This window comes from Rhinolophus sinicus, linkage group LG02, assembly GCF_036562045.2.
Source record: "Rhinolophus sinicus isolate RSC01 linkage group LG02, ASM3656204v1, whole genome shotgun sequence".
Taxonomy (NCBI): Eukaryota; Metazoa; Chordata; class Mammalia; order Chiroptera; family Rhinolophidae; genus Rhinolophus; species Rhinolophus sinicus.
The window spans coordinates 148,224,975-148,241,036 of NC_133752.1; the positions used below are offsets into that span (position 1 = coordinate 148,224,975).

General features: G+C 49.5%; 1 protein-coding gene across 1 annotated transcript; it reads left to right on the forward strand.

The window, feature by feature from the left end:
* Positions 1–15,197, forward strand: LOC109443761 (keratin, type II cytoskeletal 75). Its single transcript, XM_019724507.2, has 9 exons — positions 1–5,256; positions 5,816–6,030; positions 6,980–7,040; positions 7,393–7,488; positions 8,334–8,498; positions 10,488–10,613; positions 10,762–10,982; positions 12,633–12,667; positions 14,581–15,197. Exons 1-9 carry the CDS (start codon positions 4,606–4,608, stop codon positions 14,805–14,807), a joined length of 1,797 nt encoding a protein of 598 aa, XP_019580066.2. The 5' UTR covers positions 1–4,605; the 3' UTR covers positions 14,808–15,197.
* Positions 15,198–16,062: the final 865 nt, after the last annotated feature.

Consider the following 16,062-nt stretch of genomic DNA (forward strand, 5'->3'; position numbering starts at 1 on the left):
TTAATTTTTATTCCAAAAGACACATTACAGCTGATTGTCTGGCTAGGTCTTATTTTCAGGGAAACAGGGCATGATCAATCATGCCACTCACTACCAGGAAAAGCTGCAGGGGCACCGCATTTCACCCCCACTTTCCTCTCCCAGAAGTGTTCCTGTATGGCAGCTTCTCAGCACCAACCAGACACTTGGTGAAATGCCCCAATCCTGGGAACAAATGAGGCCATTAAAGTGGTCAGAGGTGAATAGCCAAGACACACCCAGAATCCTCTCTCGTCTAAATCCCCTCACTCGCTTTCTATCGGGGTTCACTGTGAAGGCCCTTGAGATGCTGGCATTGCACCCACCCCTTCCCTCCCAGGAGGGGCCCCAACTATGCTTCCCAGGCACTGGTGGAGGGAGACTTTTCTCACTGGGCTCTGTGATATGAGGGAAGCTTGGGGTGAATGTGGGCGTCAGAAGGAATTAGGAGCTCTGCCTCGGCCACCAAATGGACTGCTATATGGACTTCAACAGTTCTTGTCCTTGGTGTCCCATCTCTAACGGCTCCTTCAGGCTCTAAAAGATTGACTCTGCTTCTTTGCTTCACTTCTCTGTCCTAAAGTACTCAGTCGGGACCACGTTTGCATGTGGATTGTTGTTTTGTGAATGTTCCTAAGATATGTGTGTCCGTGTGTCTGTGCTTTGCACATGCACATCTGTTGGGTGTGTCTGAAGGATTTGACCATGGAGGGAAGGGGCTGCTCCATCTTGCTTCTCTTAAGCACAAGTTTGAATGGAAAGAGTACCCCATTTTGCTGCTAAAACTGACTGAAGGAGACCTAAAGGTTACTTGCACACCTGCACAAAGCCGGGCAACTGCCCATCAAATTTGGGCCCAAGTGAAATGCCTGCTTATGTCGGCGGTGAAGGGAGCAGAGGGGGTGAGGTCTGGCCGTGTGCAAGTCGATGGCCCAGGTCCAGCATCTTAGTGGTTTCTTCAGATCAACTGGCACATTTAGACCCTTTGGGGAGTGATTATTGCCACTGACTGTAGGAGCAAAGGGAGCCATGAGGTCGGAGTCTGACCCCCATACAGGCAGGCTGGGTGGCACCTTAGAGATACCAAATATTGAGGAATTCTGCTGCCCTGGCATGAATAGTCAAGGTTGAGGAGTGTTTCTGGTTGGGAGTCTCAGGCATCACCACCACAGAGGTACTAATGTCTTCTCTACACTCAGCCCCTAGGAGTTGTAAATTGTGAGACCCAGGTGGTGACTGCACTTCCAAATGGCCTCAGCTCCCCTTTCCTTTTCAGGGTGAGCTCCAGAAGGGAAGGGGTTTTGTCTGCTTTGTTCACTACTCTGTCTCCTGTGCCTAAAACAGTGAACACCTGGCATAGGTGTTAATAAACAGTTATTAACCACAGGCAGGACTCCCCAAGGTAGTAGGAGAGGGCCCCAGATCTAGCTTTCGAGGGATCAGAGATGGGTAGTTGGGGGCTGAGTCCTCAAACACTGTGCCTAGGAACCCTGGTTCTGTGCACAGGACAGCCTGCTTTAGGGGTTTACCTAATCCCCTCAGTCCCCATCCAGCCTGCCTTCATCTGGCCCTGGCCCGGTTAGAAACCAAAGCTCTTTGGTGCACCCACCTTTCCCTCAGCCTCCATGCCTACCTCTCTTCCCCCATGGACCTCACAGCCATGGCTACCATCTGACCCACTCTCCTTGAAATCCACCACAGCCAGGGGCCCCAGCGTCCCTTTGAGGATGGGAGAGACCACCCTGAACAGGACGAGCAGGGAACAGGGAAATCAAAGAGTTTGGCACTCTCAGCCTTGGGCACCGGAGCACATACCATAATTCTTGAATCCACCACTCCCCAAAACCTCAAGAAAACTCCTCCCAGACAGACCCAACAATACAAAGTTGGAGAGACTCAGGAGATTTGGGGAACAGAAAAGAATACATAGCTCTTCTTTAAATTAGATAACGTGTGTCGAGTGAACTTCTGCCACGTTTCTGTGAAACACCCCTAACCCTCAAAGGTAAACTAACACCCAGACCACCAGAAAATCAAAGCAGGTGGGAAAATACAGTGATGAGCAAGCCATAGCCAGGCAGTCTCAGGGAACAGGTGTAAAGGTGTTAGTGTTTGGGCACAGAAGGTGAGCTCTAAGCAGAATTATAAAAGATATTAAAATCAAAACAAGAAACCTTCCTTTGCAGGAAGGGAAGAAAGTACCCATAGTCTCTAAGTTTTGAGGTTTTAAAGGAGGTGGTGACACAGGCCATTAAGGAGGCCAGGTGTCCTAGGCATTCATGTAGACATAGTCCACCAGGGTAAAAATCAGTGAAGGTCAAAAGTCACAGAACAGGGAGTGAAGGAGGAAGAGAAGTAAAAGACATCTATTTCCATCTATCTCACCAAAGTCAGTAAGACAATCTAGCTTGGGAAACAACAGTCCAGGTGGAAAAATTAGAGACAGGAGACAGAGAAGGAAGTAAGGCAGCAACTCCTGACAAGAGGTGATGGCTGAGACAAACAAGAATGGAAAGGAATGAGATGGCAATGCCAGGGAATAGGGTCCCCAGGAGAGGGTACAGGAAAGAAAGGAATAAGCCAAGAGGAAAGGCAGACAGGAGCCAGCACTGGAAGCCTGGCTTTCAGTGCTGGGAGAAAGCTGCGGCAGCCCCCATTCTCATGGACCTACTGGCTAAGGCACTCTCCAGGCCTTAACCCTCCACCAGCCTTTGTTCCATGGAAAGCTCTGAAGGGTTTAGTCAGCATGGCTTAGGAAACAAGTGTCCCTTCTTCTGGAAGAAAGATTATCATGCAAGGAGTACAGAAAACAAAGCCAATTATTCTTTCCACCCCAGATGCGTGCACCACCCCAGCTAGTACCTGGACCCATTGGCCACTAAGTGAGAGAATTCTTGTTCTCCTCTTGGCTTGTATCAACAAAAGCTATGATTCATAGGTTCCCTGTGGAAACTGAGACTCTCAAACAATCTCTTAATGGAGGAGAGGCCCACCCCCTGGCCTCAGCCCCAAGGAGGAAATAGCTTAGACAACAGAGAGCCTCCACGCCAAGTGCCAAGCTGCCATTCCAGGCAAGGGAGCGTCTGCCACCCCATTGGTTACCTGTGTGCCTCTGAAAGGACACTTGTGTGGAGAGACCATAAAATCGGGCTCTGCCTCTTACTAGCTAGGTACTGTCAGTCTGCTTAATTTATCATTTGGGGACTTGGTGTCGTCATCCTCAAAAGGGAGGCTGAATGCATTTCAGTTCCTCTCTCACTCTGCCGTCCTTCAAAACCACTACAAGAAGCAAGAAGTCAGCAAGATAAGAGAATATTTAACAATTTCTCTGTCTGATGCTCCCATGGTAGAGACAAGAAGAGATGCAGATAAGACAGGGATGAGGAACCTTGAAAACCTCTTCTCAGTTTGAGACTGGTGGAGGAGGTAGGGCACAGTCAACAAGACTAGCGGGGAGGGGGAGGGGGGCGGCGAAAAAGTCCTCTACTCAGTGCAACCACTGGAGCTCTTTTGAAGAAAGATTAAAGGGTCAGGACAGCTAGACCTCAGCAGGAGGAGTGGCCAGTCTGGAAGCCTTCCGAAATAAGGTAGCCTCAAACAGAGCTGGGAGATAGTGCTTTGGTGTCTACTACCTTTTCATAAATTGCCTAATGAGCTTTAGTGTTGTCTTCCCAATAGGATTATGAGTTCATTATTAAAGGAAAGGAACATGCATTGTGCTTCTTTTGAATTTGCCACATGTTGGACACACTGCTGGCACTTCATTCACACTCATTAGTGTCAGCAGGAGAAAAGACTCAGCAAACATTTCCTCAGCACATACATGGCTGAGGCATCACAAAAGTCACTCTCACCCATGAATACTCATCACAAGCCCCACTTTACAGATACCCAAACTAAGGCTCAGAAGAGTTTCATGACTGGCCCAAGGTCTCACAACACGTACACAGCAGGGCTGAGATTCAAACCCAAGTCTCCGCTCTTCAGCTTCTGTCCCTGGCAGATAGAGGGCTGGTCTTGAGAGTCACATTGCATAGGAGTAGACACGGCATATTGGCACATGCACACACACGTGCTCCAGAAAATCATGTGTGACCTGCACAAAAGTGATGGAAGCTTAAGAGGAAAATAAAGGGGCAATCAAAACTGGGTGGACTCTTGAGAATGATGAGTGCAGAGCAGGATTTTCAAGATCTAGAGGGACAGCTTGGGGGAAGGGGGGCAACTGGGCAACAGTAGCTGAGAAAATGTTCAAGAACGGGAAGCACAGCTAAGGAATAGGAAGGAACAGGAAACCGTGAATTGCTGTCACTTGTAATGACAGAAGATGTTTGGACAGGAGGGAGTCGGTCCCAGGCCTAAGGAAGCGGTTTAGAAATGAGGCAGTGTTTTTTGAGTCCATTATAAGATGCATGATTAGGACATGACTGAAAGCAATTAAGGCGCTTCTCATTTGTCTGCTGATCAAGTTGCGACTGGAAAGGAGTTTCCACATGGGGGAGGGGTGCCAGGGAACCAACCAGTGGCTTGGACACCATTTCCAGAGGGGAGCTGAGAGTGAGCTCAGGGTTGGCGAATGCCTAGGGGATGCCATCAGAGGCCTCCATCAGCATTGCCCCGCCCCTCCCAAAGGCCCATAAAAGCCAAGGGGCCTGGGGCTCCCCAGAGGCCCTGTCTTCTCTATCCCCCCTCACACACACCCACATCAGGAGCTCTTCTCGCCCGCCTTTCTCAGCCGCCATGTCCAGGCAGTCCTCCATCACTTTCCAGACTGGCAGCCGCAGGGGCTTCAGCACGGCCTCAGCCACCACCCCAGCCTCCGGGTGCTCCCGCTTCAGCTCCGTCTCTGTTGCCCGCTCCCCAGGGGGCAGTGGAGGGTTGGGAAGGATCAGCAGTCCTGGGGCTGGCTTTGGAAGTCGCAGCCTCTACAACCTGGGGGGGACCAAGCGGGTGTCTATCGGTGGATGTGGCAGCAGCTTCCGAAGTGGCTTTGGTGGCAGGGCAAGCAGTGGGTTCGGAGTCAGCAGTGGATTTGGCTATGGGGGTGGAGTTGGAGGGGGCTATGGGGGCTCTGGCTTCCCTGTCTGCCCCCCTGGAGGCATCCAAGGGGTCACCGTCAACCAGAGTCTCCTGACTCCTCTCAACCTGCAAATCGACCCCACCATCCAGCGGATTCGGAAAGAGGAGCGGGAGCAGATCAAGACCCTCAACAACAAGTTTGCCTCCTTCATCGACAAGGTGAGCCGGGAGCTGCATCCGCTCCATTGTGTTGAGGTGGTGGGGTCTCTCAGAGGGGCCCAGGCCCAGAGGGGGAGCTTCCTCGTGAAAGCACATCTGCTCAACAAGCACCTCCCGAGGGACTGAGGCATTTGCAAGTGGGACCATCTTGCCCCGGGGGGGACCGTGTAGAAATTTCTCTTTGTCCTGCATGGGAGCCCTGTGGGCTCGTTCAGTCAACAGCAGGAAAAGTTAAGTTGTTCTCTACAGGAGGAGTTCCACTAAGCAAACTAACCTAACCCAGAGCAGGTGTTGTGGAGACTGTCAACCCAAAAAGAGAGGCTCCTCTTCGAGGCCTCCAAGGCCCCCTACACTAGTTCTATGGAAGCCTCAGAGAACTTCAGGGTAACTTAAAGGGCTTTCTCATTTGACTTGGAGTTGTCAATTATATAATCAACAGACACATATCAGGTGAAAAGCATATTTTTTTCTTCTCCATTAGTAATTAGAGTCTGGCTCCAATTCATTTCTCAAGTCTCCTCAGTTCCTCAAGGTTTCATTCTCTTCTTCTCCCCTCCAGGTGCGGTTCCTGGAGCAGCAGAACAAGGTCCTGGAGACCAAGTGGAGCCTCCTGCAGGAGCAGGGCACCAAGACCGTGAGGCAGAACCTGGAGCCCTTCTTTGACGCCTACCTCAGCGACCTCCGCCGGCAGCTGGACAGTGTCACCACCGAGAGGGGCAGGCTGGACACTGAGCTGAGGAACATGCAGGATGTCGTAGAAGATTTCAAAATGAGGTCAGTGGGGAATGGGCTTCTGGTCACACGTAGTCATTCCAGGGCTCCTTTTTGTGAGGACCAGAGAGGTGCAAAGGAGCAAATGCCAGTGTCAGCTGGGAGGGTTGGAACTTGCTGTCATTGTCCCATAAGACAAAGACAGCATTGGGGTGGGGGAGTAACAGAGGGTCTCTCATCTTACCCATCACTATTAACAAGAAGCCTATTCTTACCTGTTTACACTACCACAAAGGGATATCTGCATCACCTAACAAAATATTGCTACTCTGGAAAAAATACTCTTTCCCAGTCAGCATACTATTTAACTCCACTGGATATGAGTTCTGTTATTGAGATGGCTTGCATTTCCAGGATGTACACTAAAATATAAATGAGGTTGGGTAGGCAAAATGTGACTGGCCATCATCCGGGCTTCAGTAGGTGAGGTTTCCAGTGAAAGGGGGTGGTCCTCGCTAACCCCTTAGCTGCTTTATCCTTGGTTTCTGAGTTAGAGATATACCTACTTACTAAAAGCACACTGCTCAAACAGCTGCCCTGAGGTTCAGTGAAAACATATCAGAATCTACCGGGAACAGTGTCCTGAACAAAGTTTACAGCAGGGACTTGAGGCAGCAATATTTCTTAAAGATTGGAATTGTGCGTCTCTAAGAAGATGGAGTTGCATAAGTGTATGTTTCTATTTCCATAAGTTCCATGCTCAACTTCTAGACTTACAAAAGAAGGAAGGAAAAAAAAAACCCCAAAAACTTCTGGCAGAAGAAGTTACTCCCTTTTATAGGGGAAAAACTAGAGGTTAAGTGAATTATCCAAAGTCACACACAGGTCAGCAGAAGAGCTGGAGAGGATTTGAGGTCTCTTGACTCTTGCTGCACGAGTACCTATCTCCTCAGCCTGGGAAGAGCAAAGTCGAAACCTTGCTCAACAGCATGCCCCTTCTCTGTGCCCACAGGTATGAGGAGGAAATTAACAAGCGCACAGCTGCTGAGAATGAGTTTGTAGCTCTGAAGAAGGTGGGTGGAAATGTCTCTCGAAGGAGAAGATTCAAAACTGAATCATGGAGTATGGAGTGACCTGACCCCTGGCCCATACAAGAAATGTCACGTCCATCTTAGGAACACCTGGAGAGTTCAAACCTGCCAAAATGTTCTCTCTGTATTTACGGTCCCACGGCCCCTGCGTGTGTTTCTGTTAGCCCAGAGAACTCAAGCAGCCACTTGTCCGCCATCACCCACCCCAAACCCCACGTGCAGAGTTTGCTAAAATCCAACCTAGAAGGGCCAGGGAGGAGGAGTCTGCCCAGCTTCTCTTGGACTTGCTGCTAGGGGCTGGGGTCTCACAGGCGCCTCTGTGCTGTTGTTCTAGGATGTGGATGCTGCCTACATGAACAGGGTGGAGCTAGAGGCCAAGGTCAGCTGTCTGACTGACGAGAGCAACTTCCTTCGGATACTCTATGAGGAAGTAAGAGCCTGCTAATGTTTTTATCCCTCCAGGGTCTAGTGCTTGGAAAGAAAAGGAGGCTGCAGAAAGTATCTTCTCCATAGTCCCCATCCCAGCGTCATGTCCCAGATGCGCCGAGCTGGGGCTTGGGAATCACGTGGACCCGGGAGAACTGCTTAAAATCTTGCCACACTAAACCCTATTCCAGCTCTGAGGCTTATCCCCCCCACTCCATAGCAGGTCAAGGAAGGAGTGTTGATTCCTGAAGCCCAGGTCACTGAGTAACATTCCCAAGGGATCAAAACCCCCCTCTCCCTTCCTCTTCCTAGAAAGTTTAAAGAGGCAAGCTGTACCTTAGCGCATTGGTCAGGGCACTTCCTGCCCTCTGAAGATGCCTCCTTCTGGACACCGCCACTCTTGAAGTGGAGACCTGGGTCTGTGGGAAGAGAGAGAGTATCAGGCAGGGATGAAGCCACAGTGTACAGGGGGCAGACGGCCCTAAAAGTCACCTGGTCCTGAAGAAACATTTTATGCTGGCATATGCATCAATATAATGTATATTTAACTCCATGTCTTTTGGATCAGAGAACACTGACCCACCCTTCATGCCCAGGGAAAGCACACAGATGGGAGTCTCGAGAAGTGATGCTGGGAACACACTCCCTTCACACGGAGCTATGACCCAGACACCTCTCAGGGATTAGCATGGAAACCCCCAAACGCTGGGAGTGCCCAGGGACGAGCTGGAAGACTCCCTGCCAGGAATGTTGAAGAAGGGCTTCCTGACCTAGATGGGTGACCAACCACATGATTTCAAGAGCCCTTCTTTTTATGCCTCGGTGACGCTGAGTTTACTGGCTCTGCAGGAGCTGTCCCAGATGCAGACCCAGGTCAGTGACACGTCCGTGGTCCTGTCCATGGACAACAACCGCTCCCTGGACCTGGACAGTATCATCGCCGAGGTCAAGGCCCAGTATGAGGACATTGCCAACCGCAGCCGGGCTGAGGCCGAGTCCTGGTACCAGACCAAGGTGAGTGTGGGCACCCGCGATAGGTTCCACGGCTAGTGTTCTCTGATGCTCCAAATCATCATTTAACTATTCATCACAAGCCTCAGGAAACGTGAGCATTTACAGTTCTTTCAACTTGGCAGAATCATCTTTGATGCTATGAAAACTTAGCTTAAAATGCATGTGAAAACCCAAGCAAACACACTAATCTGTATGTGGTCAGGTGATGGTGGCTGCTCAGGGCAGGCACCGTCCCCACATCACTGATAATCTGGTTGGAGGCTGGGTGAGACTCCGGAAAAACCAAGAAACAGCCATAAAGCTGTTTCTAAAGGGCTTGTTTATTCCATTCACATTTATGGAGCCCCTACTATATGCCAAACAGCATTACAGAGTTGTAAATAAATAAGTTGCAAACAGAACCAAAGGTCTGGGAGGGCATGCATGAATGGACAATTTTCAAAGGGAAAAAGACAACCTTAATAAAAAGCTTCCAAGAAGAGGTGGGTTTTCAGTTCATTTTGGAAGCAGCAAAGAATGAAAGATTGCCAAGGAGGGAGGAGGTGTTTAAGGCCAAGTAAGCAGTCCCGTGGGGCTGGAATGTAGAAATGAGCACTTTGCATGAGCAAGAGAGTTTGTATCAGGAAGAGAGGTAGGGACAACCACAGAGAGCTACTGTCCAAAGGCGCTGACGGCCAGAAAGTTTGGTTTTGAAGGGGGGTTGTAGGCTGAATAGTCCAACCCATGAGATGCGCTCCCTGCCAAATCCAGACACTTTTCAGGGGCAGCTGCTCGCCTACAAGCTGGCTCCTATCCCCTGCCCGGCTCTGTGCACTGCCTTAGTCCCTATCACTGCAATGTGATGGGAAAGAAGAGGGTGTCAGCTGACGGGGTGCACAGTGCAGAGGCAGCTCCCTGACAGTGAATGGAGGTGGGATGCCCTTAACCCCAGGTGGAGTGGTTAAAATTTATAGTGAACGATTCCTTTTGTTGGTGGAGCTGTTGTTCCCTTTAACTGTTTGTGTCTGTTAGGTTGATACAAAAGTAATTGCGGTTGAAAAGGTTAAAAATAATTGCAAAAACCACAATAACTTTTGCACCGACCTAATAGAAACAGAGGAGCTAAGCGATTCGGTAATTGCAAATCCAAACAAATCTTCACAGCCACCCTTCCTCCCTTGGGAAAGGTGTGGGTTTCACCTCAGTCTGCTAGAGGAGACAAGGTGCATTTATTTCCCCGAAATGAGTGTGTCCTGGACGTGTATCATGAGACGGAGAGCTAGCTGAGATGGAAGAGTCCGTTTTAACGTCTTCAGAACTGGGCTGCTCCATCCGCTCCATCCAACACCTTTTCCCTGCATTTGCTCTCCATTTCCCCAGCACCGGTGTCTCTCTGGAGAGCTACCAACATCCATGGTACAGTTGGTCTGGATGTATACCCACTGGCCAGGAACTCCCCAAGGACAGCAACCAAGTCACCTCTCACTCACAGAGCTCCCCATGCTCCTTTCTGCCCCAGGGTCCTCTGGCTGTTTCCTCTGTCTGGAGGGTTCTCTTCCTAGTTTGGTCACTTAGGTCACTCTGTCCCATCCTTCAGAGCACAGCTCGAGCATCCCATCTCTGGAAGGAATTCCCTGACTACCACCCCCCTTTCCATATTTAGATCAGATTCCTTCATTACACTCTGGTAGGACCCTGTTCATTTCCTAAGGAGCACTTATCTCAGTTGGAACTATAGATTCGATAATATGCTGATTTGATTAATTTATCTCCCCCAATAAACTAAGCAGGGGGTCTGACTATGTTCTTCATGATACTCCCAGAGCATAGTACATGCCTGGCAAGTAGATGTGCTAAAAATATATATATCACGTGAATAAATAAGCGAGGGAATGTGTGAACAGTCAGTGAAGGGATGGGCTTACTGTGGCACTGAGGGCCAGGCAGTGCATAGGGAGCACCCAGCCCAGGCGTTTGACAAGGGGACTCACTCTGCTCTGGTTCTCTCAGTACGAGGAGCTGCAGGTCACGGCGGGCAGACACGGTGATGATCTCCGAAACACCAAACAAGAGATCTCCGAGATGAACCGGATGATCCAGAGGCTGAGAGCTGAGATCGACAGTGTCAAGAAGCAGGTAAAGTTTTAGCAGGGCCAGGAATTTCCACCCCCCACACGCTCATTTCTTGCAGGTCATGCTGCCATGCTCACAGGACTCCAACCCAGGACTGCACCTACCTCCAGGGGCTACCAGTAAGGCTCATGGCATCCTCCTTGCTTCACAGTGTTCCAGCCTGCAAACGGCCATCGCTGATGCAGAACAGCGCGGAGAAATGGCCCTCAAGGATGCCCGGGCCAAGCTGGTGGACCTGGAGGGCGCCCTGCAGAAGGCCAAGCAGGACATGGCCCGGCTGCTGCGTGAGTACCAGGAGCTCATGAATGTCAAGCTGGCCCTGGACGTGGAGATTGCCACCTACAGGAAGCTGCTGGAGGGCGAGGAGCACAGGTAAGGGCAGAGGCACTAATTTCATCCCAGCTGCCTGGCCTTCCTAGGGGCTCAGGTTGCCGCAGCTCCCTCCTTACCCGGAAAAAAAAGCAAAATGTAGGTGGAATTGGGCTATGACAAAGAATACAGGTGCAGTTTTTTTCCAGGCTAGTAAATCATATCAGACTCCCATGTTTGAGGTACTACTTTTAGCACCCCATCAAAATCTAGAACCTGATCAGGTCTACGTAATCAAATTCTATCAAAAGAGACATTTGGTTGCATGGCAGGGCTGGATATATGGTATGAAAAAAAAACCTCTGGACTGAGAGTAAATTGTCCTAGGATTTGGGCTTACAGGTCTACCACTAACTAGCTGTGTAAACTTTGGAAAGTCAGTATCTCCTTTCTGGCCTTCAATTTCTTCAGTGATAGAATAAAGAGAAAGAGGTCAGGTCACATGTTCCCCGAAGTTCAGTAGAAGACTTATGCTCTGCCAATTACCAGCTGCCTGACCGAGGACAAATTACTTAGCCTCTCCATTCCTCAGTGTTCTCACCTGTAAAATGGGGATAACCATACTTTCTAGCTGGTATGTTTTTAAGAGAGTTAATATAGGGAATACATACAAAACTCTTAAAATAATATATGGTACATAAAAAAATGTTCATTCAACAGTAGCTATCTTTCAGTTTAGTGGCCAAAGACTTGGGCTTTGCAGTCAAATGAATCTGGCTTCAAATCCAGCTTTGTGATCATGGACAAGTTAATTATCTTTTCTGAGCTTCAATTTCCCCATCTGTAAAACTGAGATAATAATACCTACTTAATGCGGTTGTTGAGAGAATTAAGTGGCATAATGTAGGCACCAGGCACCAATAACTGTCAGCTCTTGTCACCGTTCCAAGTATGCGTTCATTTATGAATGCCAGTTCTGTCCTCAAGATGCTAAAACAAAATTACTCTAGTGGCTGCCACAATAATAGACTGATTATTGCTATTGTTATGTTTATGACTCAGACCTCTTCTCCACACCTGTAACAACCTCAGCATTGCCCAGTGCTCTATGATAGTTCATTGTTGAGAGAGAGAGAGAGAGCTTTTCTTGTTCTATGACAAACCCTGCCTTTCCAATTGACAACAGTGTATGATTAGCTTTAATTTTCTTAAGATGTCTGCCTACCGTATTTCCCCCGAAATAAGACCTAGCCGGACAATCAGCTCTGATATGTCTTTTGGAGCAAAAATTAATATAAGACCAGGTATTATATTATATTATATTATATTATATTATATTATATTATATTAGACCCAGTCTTATATTATAGTAAAATAAGACCAGGTCTTATATTAATTTTTGCTCCAAAAAGACACATTAGAGCTGATTGTCCGGCTAGGTCTTATTTTCGGGGAAACACAGTAATTTAAACCAAAAATGTGTTTCTCAGATTACAGGTTTTACTCCTATGAACCTCAAACCTGCATTATTTCATTCATTAAATTATTATTTTTAATACTGCTAGTATTTAAATAATTTCAACCTCCATTACTTCTGCAATAAAAGTAATAAGGGTTTTTAATGTATTTGAAACAATTACAAAAATGTCATTTCAATGCCCACAAGACGCTGGACCCAGTAGTAACCTCCTTCTCCCCCCTCCTCCCAATCAGGTTGAGTGGAGAGGGTGTTTCTCCAGTTAACATCTGTGAGTATGACATCCTTTGTGTCCTTTGGAGTGTATACGATGGGGGATGGGGAGGTGGTGGGCGTGCATGAGACATTGGAGGGAAGCCATCCATAGGGTTCATTTTGAGAAAGTTTGAGGTTTTTAATTTGTTAAAAGAGAGATCATATTAGGAGAGAGTCTTCAATGTCCCAATTTGCAAATGAGAGAGCAGCACGGGGATATGGGAGGTTTGCTATACTCCTTCTGCCTGGGTTTAGAAGACCCACAGGCCACACCTCCCATCTCCCAGGACTCCACACCTTTCTGGCTGAGGATGCAAGTCTAGCTCAGAGATGAGTGTTCCATGTAGACAGACTTTGTGAAAACTGGTCTGCCCCCAGCCTTTGAAGGGATCCTTCACACTGGGCACAAGGGATTGTCATATGGGCAGCCCCTTCCCTAAATATTTTGGGAAGAAGCCCCACTGCTTGACTTAACTCTGCAGAGTATAACTGCAGAAAGTTACCAAGGGTTTTCAAGGCAGTGAGAGCACCATAAGAGATGGCAGGTAGGTGCAGCTACTGAGAAACAGGAGAGGCGTTAGCAAGCTGGCACAGCCCCGTGCCAGGAAGAGCAGAAGGCATCACTCAGAGAGCTCAGTAGTGGCATCCTGAGGCCACCAGAAATGACTTCTGCAACTTACAGTCTACAAGTGAGTTTGGTTTTCTTGATGCAGGATTCACAAAAGCAATTGATTATAGTAGCCAATGATTCTAGAAGGTAGAGCCCTCTGAATCATCCACGTGTTCTTCCTGATTTCCTTGTCTAGTGGCTCCAAAGACTCTCAAAGCTAATTTTGGGAATGGATGGCACAACCTCTAAAGTTTCCTTTCTCTTGAAAGCACCTCCAATTCTGTACTGGTTTCCTGGGGCTGTCACAAACTGGGTGTCTTTGAAAAAACAGAAATTCATTGTCTCACTGTTCTGTAGGCTGGAAATCCAAAATTGAGGTGCCAGCAGGGCTATGTTCTCTCTGAAATCTGTAGGGACGAATTCCCCCTTGCCTCTTCTAGCTTCTGGTGGTGTCTATCGGTCTTTGGCTCATCACTCCAATCTCCGTCTCCGTGTGCCTGTCTTCACGTGAACGTCTGCCCTCTTATCAGGACACACTGGATTACAGCCCACCTAATGATTTCTCTTCACTTGATTACATCTGCAAGATCCTATTTCCAAATAAGCTCTCATTCACAGGGACTAGGGGTTAGGACTTCAACATATGTTTTTGGAGGACACAATTCATCCCATAAGGGAGTCCATTTTTTTAAATTTCAATTTTCCTTCTCAAGAGCCCAACATAGAGTGCTAGATGTTTAAGGCGATGGTGTTTATAAGAGGAAAAGAGCAGGTTGGAAGCGAATAGGGGCAGAGTTGTCTGGCCAGTGGGCTATCTGTCACTTGGTCTATCAAGAATATTCCAACCCCCCTCTGGGATTTAGAGCATGGAGGCTGGGGAACACCAAGGGAGTACATATGCACCCCCCTAAGAGCTTCCAGAAGGAAGGGAAACATGAAAGCCAGACCGAAGAGGGAGATAAGGACAGGGCAGCGGGGAGAATGTGATGGGATCAAAGGGGAAGGAAGGTGGACTGGAATAGCTGCGCAGAGAAGAGAAGTCGCCATTAAGTCCTGGAAGGGAAAAGAGAAGCCCCGAGGAGCAGAGGGGAGGCAGGAAGACATCCAGACAGTATAAATGCCTGGTGCTGCAGCACAGGGCAAGCCAGGCAGAGGCATAGGACAGCAGTCTCGCCACACAGGCAGGAAGACTGGAAGCAGGCAAGCAGCTGCCTGATGAGACCACCCTACACCCCACGGACTTCAGGGCACAAACCCGGACACCCCAGGTGTCTTCTCTCCTGCCCTTGATTCTGACCACGTCTCCTCTCTTCCGGCAGCTGTGGTTACCTCCACCATTTCCAGTGGCCATGGCGGTGGCAGCGGCATTGGAGGTGGAAGCCTGGGTCTTGGTGGGGGCAGCGGCTACTCCTTCACCACCAGCGGTGGGCACAGCCTGGGGGGCTCCGGCTTCAGTACCTGTAGCAGCCGGGGCCTTGGGGGCAGTGGCTCCAGTGTCAAGTTTGTCTCCACTACATCCTCCAGCCGGAAGAGCTATAAGCACTAAGTGCAGCCACCCTGCTCCCTCACCCCTGCCCTGAAACCAGCTCTGCCCACAGATCTGACCTGTCTGCACTAACCCCTGGACACATGGGTCCTTCTCCTTCATCTCCCCTCCACAAGGCCCACCTGTGCTGCTAGGAAGCCTGGCATCCTGGCTAAACCCCATTCCCCAACCTGAGCCAGCCTCTGCCCTCACAGTCCCCAGACCGCTCCTGACTTTCAAGATTCACATTCAGCTTGTCTTGCAGAGACTCTCCCCTCAGCTCCGCCTTCCTTCTCCCTCCCTCAGATGCAGAAATGGGGAGTCTGTGTCTCCCAGGCCATCTCAATGCCAGGTTGTCAGCCCCTGGGTCTCATGGTGCTTATAAGTTGCCTGCTGGGAAGGAGGGAGGGCTCCCTCCCTCCCAGCCCTGGAAGGTGTCTATTAAATGTATGTGTAATGTGTTTGGTGTTCAGCCTCTGTTTGGAAGATGATGGAGCACAGAGCAGTTCTCCCCCTCCTCTTCCAGGCCTCCTCCCAGCACAGGGCCCCACACAAGGAATGCACAGACCACATCCGACCTCCCCTCTTTCCCCCAGAGCTAAGAAGCCTGGGCCGGGCAGATATGGGAGGGACAGGAGGGCAGACCGCTGGCCAGACTCCCACCCAAGCTTCTGCCCACTTCCTCCTACCTCTTGTTGGGATGCCTTCTTTGAGAAGCCCAGGGCCCTGGGCAGAAGCTGCACACAGCTTCCCCACTATGTGTGTCATGCAGGACAAAGGCATCCCCTCCCAAAGCCAGACTATGTTCCTTCTAGGACACTGACGTAGGGTGGGCAGCCCAGCCCTCTGCCGGCAAAGGGGCCTTTGTTCCCTGGCAGCTTCAAACTTGGAGAGCAGAGCAGAGAAATAACAGGGCAGGAGAGGAATTAAAAGTCAGCCCTGGGGGGCAGTGCTCTCACCTAGCAGAGGAGCCATTTATGCCCATAATTGCAGCAATGACACATCATGGGCAACTCACACATTCCTGAGTTTACAGTCCCCTGGACCCCTCCCACCAGGCCTGAGCTGTGGGTGTTGCCCAGAGAAATTTGGAAGGGTTGGGAGGGAGAAGATGGAAGAAGGAAAGAAATCACACTGAGAACAATTGTTAAATATCCCTGATCCCTAGGGGTGGAGGTGGGGGACGAGTGAAGACCCAGGGACAAGAAGTGTAGAGGGAACAGGAATTTGGAGTGAAATCTTGAGTCTGCTTCCTTCCCTTGGACAAACCACCGCT